The sequence below is a fragment of the Lycorma delicatula genome, chromosome 5 (assembly GCF_047948215.1).
Source record: "Lycorma delicatula isolate Av1 chromosome 5, ASM4794821v1, whole genome shotgun sequence".
Taxonomy (NCBI): domain Eukaryota; kingdom Metazoa; phylum Arthropoda; class Insecta; order Hemiptera; family Fulgoridae; genus Lycorma; species Lycorma delicatula.
The window spans coordinates 59,174,870-59,198,772 of record NC_134459.1 but is presented as its reverse complement, the minus strand read 5'-3'; the positions used below and the strand labels follow the sequence as shown (position 1 = coordinate 59,198,772).

Below are 23,903 nucleotides of genomic sequence, written 5' to 3'. Positions count from 1 at the left end.
TGTAAAAGAAGTTTAGGTACTAACGGCATTAATCAGTATTTTTCTCTGAAATAGCAATGTTCATTAAACAATAAACCAAGTAAAGACTCTTGTAGGACTGAATAGATACGACATACAGACTTGCAACAATATAGTCTATCCAGTGAGAAAGTAATGGGAAAAAACCACTACTCCCCTTTCCACTTTTTTTAGTAGACCTGGCATGAGACACATACAATTCTTCAGAATCACTGTACTGTGTTTAGATCATCTATCATCTTATATATCAGGTTGGCTATAACTGTTATGATATGTCATCTAACATCCATGCATGCATATATACGTATTTATGTAAGCACAAACTCATTAAGTAACAATCTTCAAAACTACAGATAAAAATTATAATTTGAAGAATTGGAAGATTAAACTTTTTAAGCACCTTATATTAAATCCACTTTCTTTTAGTCTCATCTTTCATTATTTTACAACTTCCAGAATAACATTCTGGAAGTGACACAATTAACCATTAGAATTAATCAAAGTTCAATTTAAATCTAATCCTAAACCTACTATGACTTATCCTACTACCTGACTTATTTATTATTGGGAAAGAAAAGTAAATAAATAATGTTAATTTAAAATTAAGTTAATCAAAAGTAATTAAAATAAAGTGTTTTTATGTATTTCTACAAACATCTTTTTCTATTTTTTAAGTGATAATGATTACAGTATCATAATTATTCCATATCTATTTTTTTTCTAACTCTGATAGCCTACCTTTAATTATTGCTTCATGAATAGGACTTTAGAAACTGTTACAAAGTTTCCTATTTTCTTATTTCTACCATGTAATAAGTTTTTTCTGTGCCTAAAAAGCTTTTTTAAATTTCTTAAAATGATCTTCAAAATTTATTGAGTAAATAGACTTGAGATATTTATCAATCCACAATATTTGCTGCTATGATTTGTATATTATCACCACATCCTAAATATTATTCTTAAAGCAAAGATATTTAAGAGATTTAAGCAGATTGTTTTTTCTCTTAGAATCTATGTGCTCATTGCAAAATGATTACAATGAGGTTAGGTTAACTTCATTGGTGGACTACTGGTAGTACTGTTACAGATCATTTCAGTGACACTATTAACTTTTTTTGTTATTTTTACTTTTAAATGCGATGAAATTGTATTTATCTTTATTTATTACTAAACTGTAAGGCGTGAGATGTTAAATAGCTGTATGTATACCCATAAAAACACAAACACATAAATTTATGAATTTATATTAGTACTTGACTGTGTTGAAGTTGCATAATTTGCATAGGTTTAAATAGATAAATTTGAAAATTTGGCCAAATTTTCATAAAGCTTAAAATTTAACCCTTCCTCAGAGATAAGGTTTAAAATTATTACTATTTCTTGTGATCTAATTTATTCATGTAATTACTTATTTTCAAATAAATAATAACAGATGAACAAATGAACTCTGCAGAATAAGTTGTTAAATCATTAAAAAGTAATAAAACTATCACAAATTCAATTTTGCGTGAAGCAACTCTATTCTAAGAAATCAGTATTTCTGTAAATAGTAGTTTTGTAAACCTATTTTCACTTTCATAATGACTCATTTTACAAAATTACAATAATTTTCATGTAAACACCTTGAAACCATACTGTATGAGATTAGAAAAACAGATCAAACTACTGATGACTGATGGGAGTTAATTTTCTTCAAACCCTGATAAGGGTTTAATACTCATCCTGTTCTTATAACTCTTCCTTTAAATTAATATAATAAAAAAATTCTACGTTGAAACAGAAATAAATAAGCTTGTATGTATTAAATTAACTTTTTCTTCAAGCACCTCTTTTATTCTTCTCTAGTTCTTTAGTAATAATATTGCTAATAACTGCAACAATTACTTGTGCAAATATTTTACACAAGTTTTTGTAAAAAATTTTACTTTATAAAGTAAATTTGTTGCAACAGGTAACAATGAATATGTATATTATTCTTAGCCATATAAAAGCTCTACATTGAGTTTAGAATAGTTTGCAGAATTAAAAACAAAATGAGATATTTTTTTGATGTATAGTAAAAAATATAATAAAAAAACTTACATTGAAAAAGTCTCCTCAAAAAGTGGAAATAAGTTTTTCTTATGAGTTTTTGTTCTTGGTTTTGTGATGCTTGAAAATCTGTCTTCAGGAACTAAATGAATTTTTACATATGGATCACAGGAACCTGAAAAAGTAATGTTAAAATAAGTATTATGTTTGTATTAGTTAAGGAAATACTTAATTTTCTCAACAAATTATAGACCTGCAAATTTATTCTACAATACATATACTTAAACAAATTAAACATATCAGAATCATCAATAACATAAAAACCATGATAAAAAAACACAAAACTATTATTAAAGCAAGAATTTTTATATTTAAAATTTAAAAACATGTTTACATTTTTCTACTTTGACTATGATCTTGCCATTTCAAAACTGTCCATAATCTAAGTAGTTAAAAATAGATTTAATAAATTAGGACTTTCATATTATTTTTTATATTATCAAAATAATATGAAATATCATATTATGATGTATGTTTTACTTATTTTTTTATTCAAAGACTGGTTATTGAATTGTGTATTATTTTTAATAATAAATATAGAGATCGTAAAATATATTAACTTCAAAAAATTCTTTAGAAATGAATGAAAAAACTTTATAATGGTTGTTATATCATACAACTCTGTAGACTTTAATGTTTTATTAAAGTCTTCTTTTAGGTGAATATGAAGATTAATTACAATGATGCCATCATCATTAAGACATCAAATGCTTAATAAGTTCCTCATTACATCAAGCAGCCTCTTTAAGAAAAATGTTCTTACTTTTATCCTACAAGGAACATAAAAATAGGCCCTTGTAAAAAACAAGTGTTAGAAAAGTTTCCATAATCATTCAGTCAACAGCAATCACTTAGTATGGATAAAGCTTGAGATAGCTTCAAAAACAAAAGCTTGAAATCATACAGTTCAACCAAGTAGGCTTTCCTGAACTCTATCGCGTGGCACCCCAAAAGTCTCTATATCTTCTAGAGAAAAAAGAGGAACTGTTCAAGGTTGTTCTCTTCTTTTTTGGTTTTGTCTTCTATTGCCAACCGTACAAATAAAGAGTTAACTGTTTCTTGATGGAGACCATCAAGTATGAAATTTTAACTCAAAATTATCTGAATTACTTTAATGCTTTCGGGTTTAAGAAATAAACGTTAATTTTGTATTCTATACAATAGAACTCTCTCCATTGTAGGTGATTACTGGCGATTATTATAATAACTTTTATCATGCATGTGTGTAGAATGAGAGAAGTTTTCAGTATTGAACTGAATGCTGAATTCAATTTAAATTATTTGTGTTTTTAGTGTTGTCAAAATGAAAAAATTACTTTCTTTTCAAAAACAACCTGATGGATTCAGAAGCAAATGTCACAATTTACATTGGTACTGCGTAACTGATTACTGTAACACTGAGCAAAGAAGTCTTGTTTAAAGAAATCAACATTCAGTAAAGTAATAATATTTTCACAATAAATTAAAATTACCATCATCATCCATGGGAAGTATGTTTCTTCCATTCATTATTTCTATTCTTAATAAATCATGAACAAACTGCATCCGTACAGTCAGAACACCGAACGTAGCTGTAGTCATAGCTTGCTGTTCATTTAACCTTTCAAGGTGGCATTGATGAATAAGTTGCCATGTTTCCATACCATGCAGTGATAATACTTTTTCTATTTTTGATAATAATTCATTGTTATTATTAGAATTTAATGTGCTACTTTCATCTCCTTGTTTAAAATATCCTACTAATGTCTTTAACATAACATGAAGATTTGCAAAAAATGATGGTGGTCTTCTTCTCTAAAAAAAAGAAAATTAAAGTACTATTAAAAGATATCATAAACACAAAAATATTCTTATAATTTATGTAAGTAACCTAAAATTTCCATAATTTTTATGAATATCACAATCTAAAAGGTTGCAAGCTACCTTCTTTCACCATAAAACATATTTTTCACCGTAATAATTGGCTGAATATTAAACATCATAATCTCAAAGAAAGCAATGTTCCTTTGTCACAGTACATGTGTCACAACCATAAGGACACATATGTATAGCAACAATATGATAATGTGAAGCAACAATGTTTTGTTGAGAAACAATGCATAATGTAAATTGCCTTTACTCAGTTGTAGATTGTTCTTATAATATCTTCTGAATAAAAATTCACAAAGAAAAGAAAAAGTGTTTTCTATGTGCTCACAGAAAATATTTTATATATATTCATACATTTTACATTAAACCAGTAAATTTCAACTGAACTAAAAACTCAATAAAGATATTGGTTTGGTAATATTATGCAGCAAATTCTACATACTCACACGTAAGTTCTGTAATATACTCATTCTTTGAGTAAACAGAAATTGGTATGGCCTAAATCCTCTTATCAGTAAACTTATAAAATTAAACCCAACATGTACGCATGAGTATGAGTAAACAAAGAAACAAATAAATAAGTTTATGGACTTAAACACTTGATTACTTTTTATATTTTCTGCTTAGCAAAATCAAAATGCCTCTTATATTATTTTTAGGATAAATTTTAAACAATTATTTCAATAAAAAAAGCAATCTTCTATACAATTTGAAGACCTCATTATAAATAGAAATTCTGAAGCATTAAATAAAAGACCTTGATAAGGATTAAATGTAATTGCTTCATTGTCAATAATTTTTGAAATAAAAAACAATCTTAATTATTATTACTATTATTATTTAATAATATTTAATGGAGAAAACTAAATGAAAATAAAAATAATTGCTTCTGATAATAGGCCATGATCGCTTTTATTTTTAATTTCATTTAATTTTTTATGTATTTCTTATATTAAATATTACAATACTGTATTTAAAAAAATATATTAATTGAAGTAAAATTATTATTGATAAAAATCAAACCTGTTAAAGTGTAAGTTAAAATTAAAAATCAAAATTGAAGATTGTATATGACATCCAACAAGGAAAGACATTCTTCTAAAAGTGAGTTTTGTTTTTTACTCTCTTTTGATGATCCCTTTATTAATATTAATACTATGTTAGTAATTAAAAACTATGACAGTTTAATCCTTAATCTGAGCAAAATGGGAAAACTTTATCTGATCCAATGGGTAAACTAAATTTTCTCATCACCACTCCTTTTTTTTTTCTTGATTCATTCTTTCTTATCATTAGTTCCATAAGTGTAGATCTTACCCTGCTAGATCCTCCACACCTAAGTGTCTGGACGTTGAGTGTCTAATCAATACATGCTTGGTGTTTTTTTATAGGGGGACTACTTGTGGAACATCTTGTAGACTATGTTTCCTGTCAATTTACTGAAGCACCTAATGGGATAAAGCTGGTGTCCTAATCCATTAAAAAAAATCTGATGCGGGCACCACATGACTTCCTTGCATGCCTATTAAATTACATATATATGTTTGCACTTCATTAGATTTATTTCATTTGAAAGTGAGATACAATCTTTCAATTTTTTAATAAAGTGGATAGTTATACAATTGCATTGTGGTGGACACCACATTGCATCACACTTTTTTTGTGGTGCCGTATTAACATTTTATATTAGTTTATATATTAATTTTGTTTCATGTCAATCAAGTAGTTATGTGGTAAACGTGTTGGATCTGTAACCATGCACACATTGGTTCAAATTCGACTTCATATACATATATTTTTTTTAAATTAATTTATTTTTTTAATTTAAATATATTGATTTATTTATTAATAATTATTAACCTCTATAAAAATTTTGAATTAAAATGAAAAGTACATAAAATTTTATTTCACTAATAACTTCTGATTTTTTTTTATTGTTATTATTGAATTATTATTTATTGAAATTTTTTTTACAATCGGAAGTTAATAATTATTAATAAATCAATACATTAAAATTAAGAAAAAAAAACAGGTTAAAAAAGTATATGAAGTCAGATTTGAACCGATTTGCCTTCCTCTTGCAAGACCAAAAATTTCATTAATTAATATTTAATTTAGCTATAACTCTGGAACCAATGAAAATAAGTAGTACTTATGATATATCGTTGAAAAGCTTCCAATGAGGGCTTATTACTGCAGTTAAGAAAAAGTTCAAAATCCAACTTTTATGGATTTTGGGTTTTTTGGATACTTTTGGTCGAATCGATTGTAATCAAAAGGGGATGTGCACAACTGGATGTTACTACTGTCATAAATCCAAAATTTGAACCTTCTACCCCTAATCTTTTTTGAGTTATGTGAGATAAATACGTATGTACAGATGTCATGCCGAAACTAGTCAAAATGGATATTTCCGTTGAAATCTGAAAACCAAAAGTTTTCATGATCACAATACTTCCTTTATGTCATACAAGGATGTAAAAAACAAACCTAGGTTTGGGACAAATTTCAAAAAAATCAAAATTTAAAGAATAATTATAAAAACTGCTTATAATTAATTTCTAGTGTGACTTTTCTGTGAAGTTGTTTTATTATTTTATTTTTTAAGTTAAAGTTATTTTTTAACACAAAATGAATGCTAATAGATATGAGGAACTCAGTTTAGCTAGAAATTGTAGGAGATGAACATGATAGAAATGGCCTGCATAAGAACAGGTAACCATGTATTTATAATGATTCTTTTATTTTTATTCTCATTCAAAATTTGAATAGGACAATAAAACACTCATGAAAAACATTCATAAAAAGAAATGTAAACGCAAAAATATTGCAATTTGAAAAAAATAAAATGCAGAGAAACAATGTAAAGGTATTTCAATCAATATGAATTGTACTCACTGAAAAAAAGAAAATATATATTATTTTATACCAAGTTTATTAAATATGGGTTTTTTTTAAGTATGAAAAAACCTCCTTTTCTTGAAATTGGTTAAACGTTTTTTTTAATTAGACTTATAAACAGACATAAGCAAAAATTAATTTCTATAAGTTTTAGCAATACAACAGATTGCAAATCCAGTCTAATCTCAATTAAACATTTTTCACAATATATTATATGCATTGCTTTAGAAATACATGAATAAAAACCTACGTGAAGTTATTTAGTTCAAAATATTTTTTAATTACCCATTTGTCTATAATGTTAATAAAAAAAAATGTCTTACTGAAAGATTTTCTGTTGAATGAACATAAACCATAGTTCAGTGAATACAATTTTCTTTAAATAATTTAAACTAACCTAAATTATAATAATTTTTGCTAACCTCTAGATTTGACTCTACAAGATCATACATTATATATGCAAGTTTTTCATATAGTATATTAAGTATTCTATCAAAATTGTCAGCATTTAACTGTGAACTTAATGTTACAAGATTGTCTTCTAAATACTGCATCAACCTATCAACTCTGTTACTCTCCTGATTTAGTAATTCAGCACCTTCTAGCAGAAATCGACTAATAGATGGTTTCATCTGAAACAAATATATTTATAATGCAACCAACATTTTTTTGCAAATAGATAATTATAATAAAAACAGAAAATATGAAGTACTATGAGGCAATAACTGACAAAGTTTATAATTACATTTAATTACTTTACAAAACTAGTATTACATATTTATAAGAAATTCTTCTTTACTATTTACTAATTTACAAATTTAAAGGTTAGTTAGTTTATAACTTGATCCTACTTAAATCATTGGACACCTTTGAATGAAACTGGTAATAGAAAGAGTTTAGTAATTTTATAAAATTTATCAGTTTTGAAGATAGTATCATGACTGTACATTGCATTAATTACTTCATAATTACAATTTTTACTAACAATTAAATTTTAAATGAGTGCAATAAAAAAATAAAAATAATTAAGTTATTTATTATCCATTTTTTAAATATCTGAAAATATGATTCTAGTCAGAATTGTAATCCAATTCCTTTAAAAGTGAAGTTGAAATGTTGCTGTTAGTGACAATTATCTTAAGTGGTTAGGATATCAGTTCAGTAAATTGTAAAATAGTATGTACATCAGTATAGTATATGATTAACAGTAGGAGTTAAGTATTTAGTATTTTCAATTGTGTTAAGTTTGTTCATTTCATACATTATTTTTGTCAAAAACTAAATTTGACAAAAATTAAATAAGGTAATATATATATATATATATATATAAGATAAAGTATAAAAAATTTACCACCAAGAGTACAGAATTCAATAATGCATCTTACCTTATGCTTGTTGTTATCATATAAAAGTGCTTTCAAGGGTTTCCCTCATCATCAGTTAATAACATATTCTTTTTAAAAATCACACATTAAAATTTAAAAAAATTGAAAACATAAAAATATGTAGTCATAAAAGTTAAAAAGATTAAACATTTTTATTGTATGTGGCTAACCAGACATACAGTACTATTTCTATGTTATTAACTGATGATGAGGGAAACTCTCGAAAGCTCTTTTATATAATAACAACCAGCATAAGGTAAGAGGCATTATTGAATTCTGTACCCTTGGTGGTAAAATTTTAATACTTTTGTCATTAACATAATTAGTACAAAGGGTAATATGGACAAATACAATAACAAAAAAAAGAATTGATTTTTCTAAGTTTTATATATACATATATGATAATTTTGTGTACTTTTTCTTAAACATAAATAATCACAGTATCACTGAGAAATGGATTGAATTATGGTTCTGAAGATTGCATATTTCCCAGTGTTAAAAAAATGATTGTAAATAATGTTATTTTATCAATGTAAACCTAAACTTCATCGTGACAAAACCGTCCAAAAATCAATGTAGCATTGTTTAAATAAATACTATAACTATTGTTACAAACAGATTAAAGATTTTTCCATGTAGAGTAAAATAATTAGGCAAGAAACAAGTAAAAATAAATTTGAGTTATATACCATTAACATTTCATTACCTTTACAGTAACGACTTCTAATAAATCCAATATTTTACTCTGTACTGTTTCAACTGCATTATCGATGACTAGTTCTAAAGTTTCTTTACAGCGTTCGGCCTCTGTAGGACTTCTGAAATCTGCCAAAGCTTTAATAATATCTTCTATTCCTAACTCTTTAGCAAACGGACGTATATGTTTCCTTACATAGTCAATATTATTTATTGCAAGGCACCACTGTAAAACAAAAAGATATTAATAATGTTTTGAAAAAGTAGTAAAAAATTAAAAATAAATACATCAATTAGTGATTTATTTTTGAAAAAAGAAATTCCTTATGGCACAATCTAGCAATTTGTTCTTTAATTTAACAGATACCTCAAGATCAAAAGGAGCTTCGGCAGGGGAAGAAATTACAAAGGGTATGTGAATATTTTTATGCCAGACAGAAAATGAAATTTATAATTAATTCTCAAAGAAAAATGTTATCTAAGGCTATTTCGAAATTTATTCTAACAGACTAGTAAAACATAGAATAATCATTTGACACTAAGTCCAGCGAGAAGAGGATGGCAAAAGCCTCCCATTCAAGTAAAGACCTCGTACACCCAACAGTAAGGAGTTGTATGTTGTCTAGAACAAGACTCTTTATGATATCCCTTATCATTTATTCTTAACTGATCTCCAAAATTATATTTTGCATTAAAATGTGGCCATAATCTCAAAAAATATTTTGAAGCAAAAATTGTCTTGCAGTTCCAAAACACAGATATATAATTTTCTAGTTTAATAATGCCAACTTGAATGTTTTATCTTGTCAGGTGAATGAGTATGCACTGTTTAGGTATTCTTCCTCAGCCTCTGTATTCATGCCTTGAACTGAGTCTCATTTTGCAGTCACAACTCAGTCCAATCTCCCTGAATCAAATAGAATGCACCACACAATTAATGGGAAAAACAATGACAATTCCTATGTTTCAAAGACCACTATTTTACAACTACTCAACAAAAAGAATGAAAAATGGATTTAAAATATGATAATAAACTAGCTACTCCAAAAGCACTGTGTTTTATGGTAACAAGTTTATCTTCAACACCAATTACAAATTCATTTTAGAATAATTCTTGTAAAGAAGAAAAGTAATATTTAAATGTTGTGTGTATATATATACAGGGCTTTTCATAAATTCTTCGGAGTTTAGAAAATTCATTAACAAAAAAATATTTCACTCATAAGAATAAAACAAGTACTGTACAAAAGAGTACTTCAAAGAGTTTTTTCGACATATACTAGGCAGTTAGTAAACCATTAGCTCACTAGGCGAGAGTAGAGAAAATGTTTGCCACGGGAAGTGAGAAGTCGTTTTATGTGTTAGAATTTCACTTGTCAAAGTCAGTAATTTCTGTGCAACGTGCGTTTCGGTTGACAATTCATAAGGAGCCACCATGTGACAATTCAATTCGTGCATGGTATAAACAATTTAGTGAAACCGGTTGCTTGTGCAAGCGAAAATCAACTGGTCGTCCATCAACCTCAGAAGCCAATATCAACACAACATGATAATAAACTAGCTACTCCAAAAGCATTGTGTTTTATGGTAACAGGTTTATCTTCAACACCAATTACAAATTCATTTTAGAATAATTTTTGTAAACAAGAAAAAAATATTTAAATGTTGTATATATATATATATATATATATATATATATATATATATATATATACTATATATATCATATACAAGAGAAAAATTTAAAGAAAACATGAACAACATAATTAAAACTTTGGTAATTTAAAGATTACACAAAAAACCCTACATAATGAAACACATTCACAATATTTACAAATGGTTTTAAAATTTTTTACATAACACTTTATTTTAAGATGAAGCTTACAAATTCTTTACTAACGTATAAGCCAACATTTGCTCTAAATTAACCTTCTTCAATGACTGCCATTGTGACTGCTGAACTTGTGATTTTATCAGATCTGGCACTGCTGTTTGAACTGAGGTTTGAAAGATCTTTTTTTATTTATGATGTGTTCAAAGAAATTTGTGATATAAATTATCTGTTGACTTGGTTAGGTATTTTTGTACATTGAATTGCTCAAGTTTCTTCTATCCCAATGGCATGAAAATCTTGCACAAAATAACAAATGATGTAAAGTGGAAATGCATGAGCAATTCAAAATCACAAAACACTAAATACATTGTAAATGAAAAATATAATTTTAAACACACACACGCGCGCGTGCGGGCATGCACATTAAAAAAAAAAAATCTTACAAAATCCATTCCACCAGGAATGGATATTGGTACAATATCCATTCATGGTATGGTCCACAATACCAGTACCACAATACTTAATGCTCCCAGTATCAATATTGAGGAAGCTAAATATAAAACACAAAAATAACTTTCAACTTAAGTGTAGTGAAATTGATTTTTAAAAATTTTTCAATTTTTAAAATATATCCATCCCATGGATATCAAAATTCAAATTTTCACAAAATCCATGTTAATTAATGCATATAACTTTTCTCAATTATTCACCATAACTTACAAAGTTGTAACAATAAGTTATAATACCAAATTTATTGAGAAGGTTTAACCTTTAACACTGTAAAGTACAAACCAATATTTGGTATTACAGTGTGGATGTTCAAGATCAGATATAATAGTGTATATCCTATTGACTATTTGTCGCTTGCTATCATATACACTCTGACCATATAATGTAAACAGTATGTTATAACTAAAATAATAAAGCTTTCTTCATTCTTATTAAAAAAAAAAAAAAAAAATTACAAATTGATTTTTTTTTATTAAATGCAATTATTCACATACTTTTGCAAAATTTAAATTAATTTTAATTGCAATAATTTATCACAATTCACTTCTTTGAGTTTGTTGTTATAATGAATTGTGTTATTCTATATTTAAAGATAACAAGAAAGTTAATTTGTTTGTGATGGCAAGAGTAGTAAAACAGTAGATCCTGTTTTTACGCAGAAGTAGAAGATGAAAAAAATGAAAACTTTAAGATGGACTACTGAGAATGCATTCCAGGATTTGTAAGATTGGCGGCTAAAAAAAATTACTAAATTTATCTGGGAAACAAAACTATTTTAGGAATTTCACACATTCTATATACATATCTATATATATATATATATATATATATATATATATATATATATGTATGTATATACAGTGCACTAAGATTCAACACATAATGTCATTAAGAGTTATAATGCTTGATACTTCTGAAAATATACTATTGTTATATTACCTGAAATTAGATTATTTTAATAATCTACTACCTTTATATCAAAATGTATTAGAAAGAACATGAAAAAATAAATTAATAATATACTTAAAAAGTAATAAAAAATAGTCTTTTTTCTGATACCTCATTTGTTACTTCAAATTTTTTTTCATAAACAGTTTCTGTATGACCAAGATTATCAACCTTTTTGCTCATCATATCAGCATAAAATACAGAACACCTGCAGATATCCTGCAACAATTTTAAATAAAGATACAAATAAATTACAATTAAAATAAAAGATAATTAATTCATAATATATAATCTTATAATTTTAAAATAAATCATCACCACAGCTTAAACAGTTGTACAACACATTACATTATGTCAGTAGGATGCCCTTTTTTAGGGCGGGCAGTAAGAGAAGATTACTGTTAATTGAACCTTACTGACCAAATCTCACCATTAATTTTATTGGATGATCCAATAAAATTAGCCTTTTATTTATTTATTCATTTGTTTAAACTATACTATCAATTACAAAAATATAAAACATTACATATATTTTCATGAAATATAATGCAGCCTGCATATAGCAGAAGTCATACTACTTGTGCTGGTTAGCGAGAGCCAGATAACAAATCTGATTGAGAAACATAAATACCTTCATACAATTTTAACAGCAATATAACAAATAAATGACCAAAACTCCAATAAAATAATCATACTCATCATTAAATAAGTTATAACAAATAAAAAATGTCATAACCAGATAAATCCAATACGTCGAGGAAAACTATGGGTAGTAACAGTTAAATATCTTTTAAAAGCATGGATAGAGTTAACATTTTTGATATTTACTCATATATAATATTTAATTAACAGTTTTGCACCAGAAATATAACCATCTTTCTTGAATGATGCTGTTTCATATTTAATATTTAAATCATATTTTTAATCATTCAATTAGGGAGCTAGTGAAAAAAAATACAATCAAAAATCGTAATGTTTTTATAAATAAATAATAATAAATATTTATTTACAATAAGTGACTTGTAGTAACACAAACTTGGAGTTTTCTGTATAATTGTAACTTGTAGTTCTCTGTATAATATTTCAAAAAGTATTGCTTTAGTTTAATTTTTATTATTGAAGTCACATTTTAAAATCTAATATGACAATCATAACATTAGCCCAGATTTAACCAAACTCAATCACTAACTGTAAAAATGCATAATAAGAAAATATTGTCTATAATATAATTTTTTTCAAAAAATTCTGCAGATTAACAAATTTACAAAAAACAAGTCTCCTTATATGCACAGTAAATCTATAATTATGAAAATTAAATATTAACTGTCAGTCAAGAATAACAGCAAAATACCGTATTTATTCCAATACCCCACGCCACCTAATACGCCCCACACCATGATTTTTCAGACCGAAAATCTAAAAAAAGAAATCTAGTATATACCGGTATTTTAAAGTGCAACAGATATGACAAAAAAAACGTAAATACGAAAATATTCAGAAAGTGAAACATTTAATTAGTTCATTTAAATTACAATATTAATATTACATTAATAATTAATTACCGTTGGTACTAGTTTAGCTCAGAAACGGTAGGCCAGTAAAACGAAAAGAAAGTATTATGTTGAAAAGGATCATTTCAATACACTTTTTAATATGGGATTTTATTTTTAATTAATTACTGTAACTGTCAATGTCTGTAGAAGAGTTACCGGTAGACTCCACGTCGCTCTGCCAAATGTGGTAGTCTTCATTAGCATCAAGTTCATTAGATATTCCACATTTTTTTAAACTTTTCCTTATTAATACCGTGGAAATACCTTCCCAAGCATCTTTTATCCAAACACAAATCTGATTAAAATGTGGGCGTTTGATTTTTCCTGTAGGCATGAGAAAGGAATTTTCATCAACCATCCATCTTTACTGTACAGTTATTTTAATGCAGATTTGAACAGATTACAACAATACAAATTAATGCAGACATCTAGTGGTTGCATTAGAGATGTCAATCCGCCTGAGTTATTACTTGGTCTGTCATACCCTTTTTTAAAATATCTTTCACTTTATCAGTCGCATGCCCCTGATAACTATCCATTACTAGCATACCGGTATTTTTTTTATTAAGTAAATCTCCTGATCACTTTTGCCATGCACACCTGATCCAATCTAAAATTAAGGGTTGCGTCCATCCAACCTGATTCGTGTGCTCAGATAATAACCCCATTTGCCTGTACGGTAGATAGAGTTTTCCTTTTAAAAACATTGTACGGAGGTAATTTTGAACCATCAGAATTAATGCAAAGCATAATACTACACCTTTGTTTTTCATTACCACCAGTGCGAATCATAAAACTTTTTTACCTTTTTTGTTTACGGTTTTGTCAAATGGTATTTCAACATATACGGGGGTTTGACCAGCGTTTCACATTTGAGAAGGCAAATAACCTTAATCTTTTCTAAAATTTATATGTATTTGTGAAAATATATTTTATGTTCATAAGCATCTGTAAGTCGTTGAGAAATAGTCGTTTTTCATCTTATTCACAAACCATTTCGTGCAAAAAATCATGTTATCCATCCACGGCGTCCTTTAAAATCAACTTTATTAATGATTTAGCGATTTCACGAGCATATGATTAACACATTTCTGTCATGACAGCATAACTGCATTTCCTTTTTTCCATAACAAAGTCATACAATTTTTTTGCTATGTGTGTATTTTAGTTTTATGCCACGAAAAGCCCTTTTATTTCCAGTGCATTCCAAGATTCCAAATTCCAAGATTTTCAGTCTGTTCTATAACGCGCAGTTTTTCATTTACTGTAAGAGATCGTAGACGCTGTCCTTTTGTACTCATTGTTTTGCCGTAATTAACATAAATCACCTAATTAAACTTTACAAGATAAACTAAACAGATAAAATGCACATAAATATCCACATATACATTGTACAAACAGTACAATGACAATGGCGAATAGACAAGATGACGATAAATAACTGATACAGTAACTGTAGTATCATTAGAACCGGATGCAGCCTATACAGAATGAATCCGTTTTATAAAAATACTGAAATTTCGTTCCTATTGATAATATGAACAGGATGTTAATAATTAAAGATGTATTATTTATAAGCGGCATCCAGTACTGATAAACGAAAGCCTAATGTAACTATCTTTATGTGATTGAATTTAGGTACTTTTAAGAAAAAGTTTACTTTACATAAATAATCCTGGCTAAAATCTATGTTTCAAGTAAGCCCCGCACCCTTATTTTTTCTCTCCAATTCCAAGAAAAAAAGTGCGGGGGTACTCGAATAAATACAGTAATGTCAATCTGAAGCACAATCCAGAATTATATAACTCTTAGGTTGATGAATTAACTTTATTACAATTAAGATTGCGAATCATTACCTTATTTTCACTGTGTAATTAGAATAGTTAAACTATATAATCCTTATTTTTTTATAGTTAAGTGCCAAAAAATTACAATCTAATCATTTTTTAACTATGAATATTTCATCATTTTTGAAGCTTATTTCCTTATCAATAATGGTTCTCTTTGAATTATTGCTATTATCTTCCGAAAAAAAATAAATATCTTCCTCAATTTTGTTAGATTTTGCCAGTCTACACATATCATTCATATTTACAATGAACCAGATGGCCCTCAAAATTTCCCTGGGGAATTTACATTTAATATTCAGACTGGAGCTGATAATACCATTTACTCTAACAGCCTCATCAGACTAAGAGAAGAATCCATTGAATGCTGTACTTTTAAAGTTTTCTTAACAAAATAGTATGATTAACACAAACGATAACCTAAAAAAAAAATTCCCTATAAATTACATACTTTCTGTCAGTGGTTTTATTTTTATTTTTTTATTTTTAGTTAATCCAAATGAAGAGTTAATATTGGATAAAAAAATCTAAATTTTGTTTAAATTTATGTATCTGTGAGAGTAAAATTATGATCACAAATATTAATTTTTTGATTTAACTGCTCCAGGTAAATTCTTATGAGAAGAATTTTTCTTAAGAATATGAATTGATGATTACTGAATTCAGGACTGACTGAATGTGTGTGTTAGCACTATTAACAAAATTTGCATAATATTTTTAACAAAACCTAGCTCTGAACTCAATGCTGAATTTTATTTTAACATCCTCTCAAGAAACTTTACTTCTGTTTTTGAGAAAATTATTCACTAATTCTTTCATTAAGGATATATTTTAAATAAAAAATCTATGAATAGACGACTTCTTCACCAAGAAATGTTTTTGACATTCAAAGTATCAATGTATTTTTCTCCACTATTAGGGAAAAAATTACTTTTTATCAATACATTAAAAACAATAAATGAAATTGAATAAAATGGTTAAACATTACACTGGTGAACTTCCATATCAATATTAATTTACCTTCACTTTCTACTGCTGAATTTTCTAATAACCTGTGTACCAGTATGGATGTAGAGCTAAGGAAATGGTAGGTCAAATGCTATAAGTAGGGAGCTTAGTATGGACATGAAATACAAATGTTGAGAAACAGTTAGTAAAATGAAATTAAAGCTTTTGAAATTTGAGTGTAGAGGAAGATGGAGATAATAAAAATCGATGGATGAAGTGAGAAATGAGGACACGCTTAAAACTGTTCATGTCAGAGCACACCTACATACAGTTGAAAGAAGAAAAAAAACAAAATTGGATGAGTTCTAAAAAGAATATGATTAATAAAAATAGTTTTTACGGGAATGGTTGAAGATGATGAAAAGAAAAGGAGGATATTACAGCAAATAGAAAAATCAAGAAAGTGGAAGGTTAAAGAAGGCTAAAGAGCAGGCAGGCTAGGTACACGAAAATTGGAAATAACTGTGATACTGTAATGTAAAGGATCGGCAATTTAACAGAAAATCACTCATCTGTGTTGTAACACCACACACACTTATGATTTTTATATGATCTTATTATCTTATTCTTTTGACAATACTTAAATTATCACTTATTGGGGTCTATAACAAGGCACAGATGGCCACAGAGGTTTAATGATTCGATTATAGTAGTTGTACCATGTAGTATCCCAGTATCAGAAATATATAAATGAATCAAGTTGATAAATTAGAATTAAAAATAATTAATTTTGTAATTTTTTTCCTCGAAATACTAAAATACTACTAAAATACTAATCAAACCAAAAAATAACTATAAAAAGTAAACTGATAACTTACATCCATTATTTTAGCTACAAATGTATAGCAACCTTCAACATCTGGCCAAGCCAATTGTTTCCAGAATAATCGTATCTGAAAAATATAAAATAAGAAACAATAATAGTAAAATTTTAATTTATAAAATTAAAAGGAACAGTTACAGATCACGAGAAGAAGAGATTTGGATGAACACTACTAACCATTCTGCTGACAGAGGTCTCTTGCTTTGTATCAGCCTTGTTATAGTCTCCATATCAGAAGAAATATGTTACCTATAAGATATTCATTAATGAACAAATAATGTATGAGATATAAACACTTAATTTTTATTAAGTGGAAGTATTGTTTTACTTCATTACAACACTTTCCAAATTTATCTAAACTGATTTGCAAATGTGCACAATAATGTTAATTAATAATAACAAAGCAATACAAATTTATGTTCTGTCTACATTCAGAAAATCCGAGTAGTTCTAACTTGACATAAACAAAGGTTCTACCATTTTTCATACACTAATAAATATCTAATACTATTATACAATAAAATAAATTTTTGAAAAAAGGGATGTATTTTATAACTTTTATGTAGTTCTATTATTACAAATTTCTGCCTAAATAATATATATTTTTAATGGGCTGCTAAAAAAAATAACATTTTTTATAAACATGCATGTGTGCACACAGATACACACATACACACACATGCACACACACACACATACATACACACACATGCACACACACACACACACACACACACACACACACACACACACATATATATATATATATATATATATATATATATATATATATATATATATATATATATACACACACACACACTAGAAATAAAAAAAATGAAGTGGTAGTTGGTATATTTCCATTAGTGTAACAAAAAATAAATTAAATCAAGTGGGTTTTAAAAATTTTCTCTTAAGACTTTTTTTAGGGCTAAAATATAAAACTTATAAGAAACATTGTGAAAACAATCTCTTAATTCAGTATAAAAACTAACTTACAGAAAAGATTGCTGTTTTTCTGATAAGGACTTGATGCATATTAAACAGCCAAGCTAAATTTAAACAAAAATATAGGCTTTAAATGAAAATCATCAAATACTGCTGCATTTATTTAACAAAGAATTGTGATTTTTGTGGATAATTAAACAGAAAACCTGTAAAATTATTGACACCAGATTGAGTTCCAATGCAGAGGAAGTCCTCATATGTATGATAAAATTAAGTTTGTAGATACCTCTGGTTTAAAATCTTTAAATCCAGTAGATCATGAGGGGATTAGTGCCTTACTGAATCTTTTGATAAAATGATTTTTACACAGCATCCTATCTACACTAAATTTATGAATTATATTCCTCTAAAATCTGTTATTTTGCTGAGCAGAATAATTGATAATTTAATCATTTTTCTTGAAGTAAATAAATGTGTAATTTTCTACTATTAATAGAAAAAGAAAACAACCACTAAAATTATATAGAGATTTATATGCCTAAAAGAGAATTAAGATGAAAACAAAATTCAGTTTGGTTCTGATTTTAATAAATTTCCAAAGAGGTAAAAATGATTCATATTATCATTCTTATTTTTATGACTCATTTTTAATGAACCATATTATTTTTTTTTAATTTTTTCATATAAATACATGTAAAATCTTTGATTTGCATGAATAAAGGTCCTTATTTTTATTAAACAACTTTATAAAGTTATCCATTTATTAATATAACCTTTATATAATCACAGGAGTTTTCTCAAGAGTTTTTACTTAGTTATAAAAATAAGACAACTAAATGAACCACACAGAATTCTACAAATGTAATATTTAAGATAAAGTAAGCATTTAGCGATGACACCATGGAATTATATAAATAAAAAGATTATATATTCATTTCAAAAATAGTTGAACTTTAATGAAAAGTGATGAATATTACGGCAGAGTCTTAACAAGCAAATATGAAGCAAAAAATTAAGTTGAACATTTAATACAAATTTTTTAAAAATTGACTTATTTACACAACTAAATTATTTATTTTACCATGAAAAAACCTATACAATACTCACACCTATTCCAGAACTTTTAAATTAAACATCTGATGTTCAAATTCATCAAGCATCTTACTCTCTATACATGATTATCTGTGATTTACTGTTATTCCTTGACCAGAAAATGCTATTAAAGAATTCCAGTTTGAATACCGGTGTTATTTAAAATACAATGACTCATGGCTGAATTCCAAAAAATAAAATTTCCTGAAATGTTTTGAACAATGGTTTAAGTGTTGTGCTAAATGTACTGCATCGTTAGGATCACACTTTCAAAGAAGTATGAGCAATTTTTGAAAATCTGAGATATTTTTAAGTCATAAGGTTGTTTTTTTCAAACATATTGTGTGTGTATATATATATATATATATATATAGAAAAATACTGTTTAGTTAGAATATTTGACTAAAAATAGTTAAATTTACCCTGATAAACAGTTAAATTACCTGATAAAAAATTGTAAGAGTATCAATAGGTGATGAAGAAATCTTATCATTGGAACTATTTTCTTCTGGTGTTAACTTATCCAGTTCAACTGCTTTGTTCACACACCTCATCGCTGCACATACTGCAATATCAAACCACTGAGCAACACCCCGGTGAAACCAAAAATGGAATTTCTTTATACGAAGTCCTTCCATATCACCTGGGCATAAGCCTGTACCAAGACTGTTAAAAATATAGCAAATAAAAATTACAATCATCTACAATACCAAAAGGTAGAAGAGTCAAAGTAAGTTAAGTTAAAAAATATAATGTTTAGAAAATATAAGATCTACATTTCTGATCGATCAGAAAATTATTGTATTTTATAAACAGTCTGTTTTTTGAACAGATTACATGTAAGAAATTTACATTTAGAAATTAATTTCTGTTTAGCTCAAATATAACTTACATTTATGTAACACAAAGATTTATACAAAGTGTATTTAATAACTATGTATATTTTTTTAAGGATTTTCATAGCTCACATACAAAGTTATTTGTTTTGGTGTAACTATATTGTATAATTATATTTCTTGTGGCACTAGTACTACAATAAAATTTCCAATAATTGTCCAATGGACTTGCTATTCTTTCAGTAGTGCTAAGTGAAGAGTAACTCATTGATGACTGAAATAATGTATAATCAATAAAAGTTTGTCATCAGGTTTTCCTACTTTGATTAAATTAGCAGTAGCATTAGTAGTAGGAGCAGTAATGATGTACATCAAGACTGAGGCTCAAGTGATGTATGGATGTTGCGATACTGTTCTAAAAAAAAAAAAATTTTATTATTGTAGGATAGTGAGGAGGAGGGAGATTGAAAGAACATGGTTAGAGAGTGGTAACATGGTTAATAGATAAGAAGAAAGAGTTCTTTTTGTTTAACTAATTATTGAATTTGAGTCTAACGCCTTTTTTCATTGCATTTGAGTTGGAGTTTAATTTCATTCCAATCAATCAAATGTACATACATATTTCAATTCAAGTGAATGCAAAATGGAGAGAAATTATGTTTGTATGGAAATGACACTCTGAAAGGTGGTTTAATTATCTACTGCTACCACCAATTACTATGAATTGCTTATGCAGGGTTATTAGAACATAATTACATTTTAATGTTAGTGTGTTAGCAAAAGAACAAATAAATGAACACTGAAGAAGTGATATACCTTTAATACGAATTGGTAACACCTTTAAGCAGGAATATGGTTGAATGGTTTGGTTTATAGTGGAGTTGGAAATTTCACATCTCACATAATTTTTCAGTATTGGAAGGGATTTCCTTACGAAAATCTGAGGCTCTCTGGCGACTGTTTAGTAACTTTAGAAATCTGAATATAATAAATAATAAAATTTGATAACTTTAGGGATAGTAATTTGGTGTAGCATATACCTGGGTGAAATAAGATGAAATAAAATAATAAAATAAGTATCAATATAAAATTGCTGGTACACAATATGCTGATGCCAGTCTGGGTAAAGATACTGTGATTAGAAGAATTGTGTAAAGGATGGATGCTTCACTTCCTAGAGGTAGTGCTTTATAGTACTCTTTTGGATGGAATTGTTTGTCTTCATGTAAATTTCAGTAGATTCTGTGTAAGAGTATATTTGCAACACTTTCCTAATATCAATCTTTGTTGTTACCTGATTCCGTCATAACTAAAAGTGTTTCTATAGTTTTGGACAGACATTCTCTAAGTTATGGGATCAATCCATTCTTAGAATTAACAAAGTTTGATGAGGATGGTTTTGTCTTTCCACTAATTCAAGTACTCTATTCCTACAACTGCTATACTGGAAGCCCTACTTGGAAATGAACTTTTTATCAAGTGAAGCCAAGCCTTTTATTACATACAAATAAAATAAAACTGGACGGAGAAAATATCAAAAAATACTTACATTGAAAATCTTTGAAGATCTAAATATAACGTAAATAATGTTTTTCCTATAGCAAATTCTGAATCATCAGTATTCAACATTTCTTTATCATCATTGAATCTTATTGGTTTAAAACAGGCACAAACATCTGTTACAACTGGTTCGCACAATTCTGATATCTTAAAACAAAAATAAAAATAATATTATATATCAACTTACACCCTTTAAATAACTGAATTATATAAATTACTTATTTATTACACTGTCAATAAAAACTGCAGGTGAACAATTTTTTATACTGAAAACAAATAATTTAAAAGATATACAATTAATGATCATAACCACATTTATCAACAAGGTTTTAATTTGTCTTACCAAAGAAAACCATTAATTTCTTTTATTATTATTTTCATTTTTAATGTTTATTTTAACTTCTGATGATCGTGAAGCAATTAAATATATATCTAAAGCAGTGTTTTAATTTTAATTCTTATAAAAATGTTTTATTTTATTTTATTATAATTAACACTTTGTATACCACAGCCATATTGTTAGCTCAGCAGTGATTCTGTGGAGAAAAAACTGTTATAGCTGTTAACATAATGTCTAGATAATATCTTCTATTTTTTATAGTTTATAACTCATTATAATATTAAACCTCTGAATACTTTCAGATGCCATTCAACATTAGTAAATGCCACTTGATGTATAAATTTCACTAACTCAATCAGAAGAAAAATTTTATTCAACAGAACTGTTATTTTATTGTTTAATTTGTGGCTGTGATAAGAAATTATTAACACATTGAATGACGGTACAATTTTGGATGAATTACTTAAGGATGGAGTTATGAGCAATTTAAAATTAAAATAAATGATAGTGTTGAAGATATTTTATACCAAAAAATTACCAAATCACTTTAATATTACAGGACTATTTTTCAATTTGTTAATAAGTATATTTTTCATTTTTCACCTATAACTGTGTACCTCTGGCTAATACTATGTAATATATGAATTTAAAAAATACAGAAAATTTAATTCTACATAGGAATTATAGTTCTATTATTAATAATTATTAACTAACTGTAATCTTACTAATACAAATGCTCTTGAATTTGTATTCTCATAATCTGGAAATAACCACAAATGAATTTTTTTTCTAAAAAAAAAAATACAAAAGATTAAAATTGTTTAGGATGATTAGTTTGGCTGGTTATTATATGAAGTGCCTGTGCTTATCTACTTAAACAGAAATTCTTTTAGATTAATTCAGATAACTTTGTATTTTCATGGATTGTTGTACAAAATCTCTTGTCATTAAACTAATATGAAACCATCTGTTTAATAGAATATTTATAAAGTGGTAACTAGTTATATAAAAGTTAGAGCTGTTAATGAAAAATTTAGTTCTAAAATTTCAAATTTTTAAATACTACAAAGAAATAATATTTTTATATAATTTTGTGAAAAGTATTTTGAGATGCTAAAGATACTTTCAAAAGTACAATAATTTACATATCAGTTAGAATTTAAAACTTAATCAAAGCTGAATAAAAAATTTATGAAAAATTAAAGTTTGATATTTAGCAGAAGAACCGTGGTAATACATATCAATCACTGAAAGTAGTAGATTGTGTATTTAATTTACAAGAGTTTTACTTAATTTCATTTTGATATTACAGCCTATTTTATAAATGGCTGCTTGTTCAATTACAGCTTGATATTTTCTTTAATTCAGCTTTTTTTATGTTTAATTCAGTATACGGCACACTCCTAAAACAGAACTGTTAATTAAATATTAAGAAGTATTAGAATATTAGAGTGGGCACTAATATTGAGGTTACAGACAATTCAGACAAAAAATTCATTTAATTGATTAAAGTTCTGTATTTAATTCATAAATGAATTAACTGAAACAAAATTACACTGTAAAGAAATATAAAAACTATAAACCCATTTCTAGTCTTTTAAATGAGATAACAATAAATTAGTGAAGTATTTTTAATTATTGTTT

At 26.8% G+C, this 23,903-nt stretch overlaps 1 protein-coding gene and 1 long non-coding RNA gene across 8 annotated transcripts in view; one reads left to right on the top strand and one right to left on the bottom strand.

Annotated features, from left to right (window-relative positions):
* stac (C2 and C2B_Munc13-like domain-containing protein staccato) overlaps window positions 1-23,903 on the bottom strand; it is a 352,276-nt gene that overhangs the window by 3,705 nt on the left and 324,668 nt on the right. For all 6 annotated transcript variants that reach the window (XM_075366199.1, XM_075366201.1, XM_075366200.1 and 3 more), the window contains 8 exons: window positions 21,909-22,066; window positions 19,967-20,189; window positions 17,479-17,553; window positions 12,364-12,471; window positions 8,971-9,186; window positions 7,302-7,511; window positions 3,582-3,903; window positions 2,101-2,224 (listed from right to left, as the gene is read on the bottom strand). In XM_075366199.1, coding sequence (XP_075222314.1) covers window positions 2,101-2,224; window positions 3,582-3,903; window positions 7,302-7,511; window positions 8,971-9,186; window positions 12,364-12,471; window positions 17,479-17,553; window positions 19,967-20,189; window positions 21,909-22,066 — 1,436 coding nt within the window. The remainder of the gene's footprint in view (window positions 1-2,100; window positions 2,225-3,581; window positions 3,904-7,301; window positions 7,512-8,970; window positions 9,187-12,363; window positions 12,472-17,478; window positions 17,554-19,966; window positions 20,190-21,908; window positions 22,067-23,903) is intronic.
* LOC142324988 (uncharacterized) lies at window positions 198-22,849 on the top strand. 2 transcript variants are annotated; one of them, XR_012756467.1, is made up of 3 exons: window positions 198-269; window positions 9,324-9,371; window positions 11,897-12,060. It is a non-coding gene; the product is annotated as an uncharacterized LOC142324988 (long non-coding RNA). The 2 variants fall into 2 exon arrangements; XR_012756466.1 differs by lacking the exon at window positions 11,897-12,060 and adding an exon at window positions 22,562-22,849 and having other exon boundaries at window positions 231-269.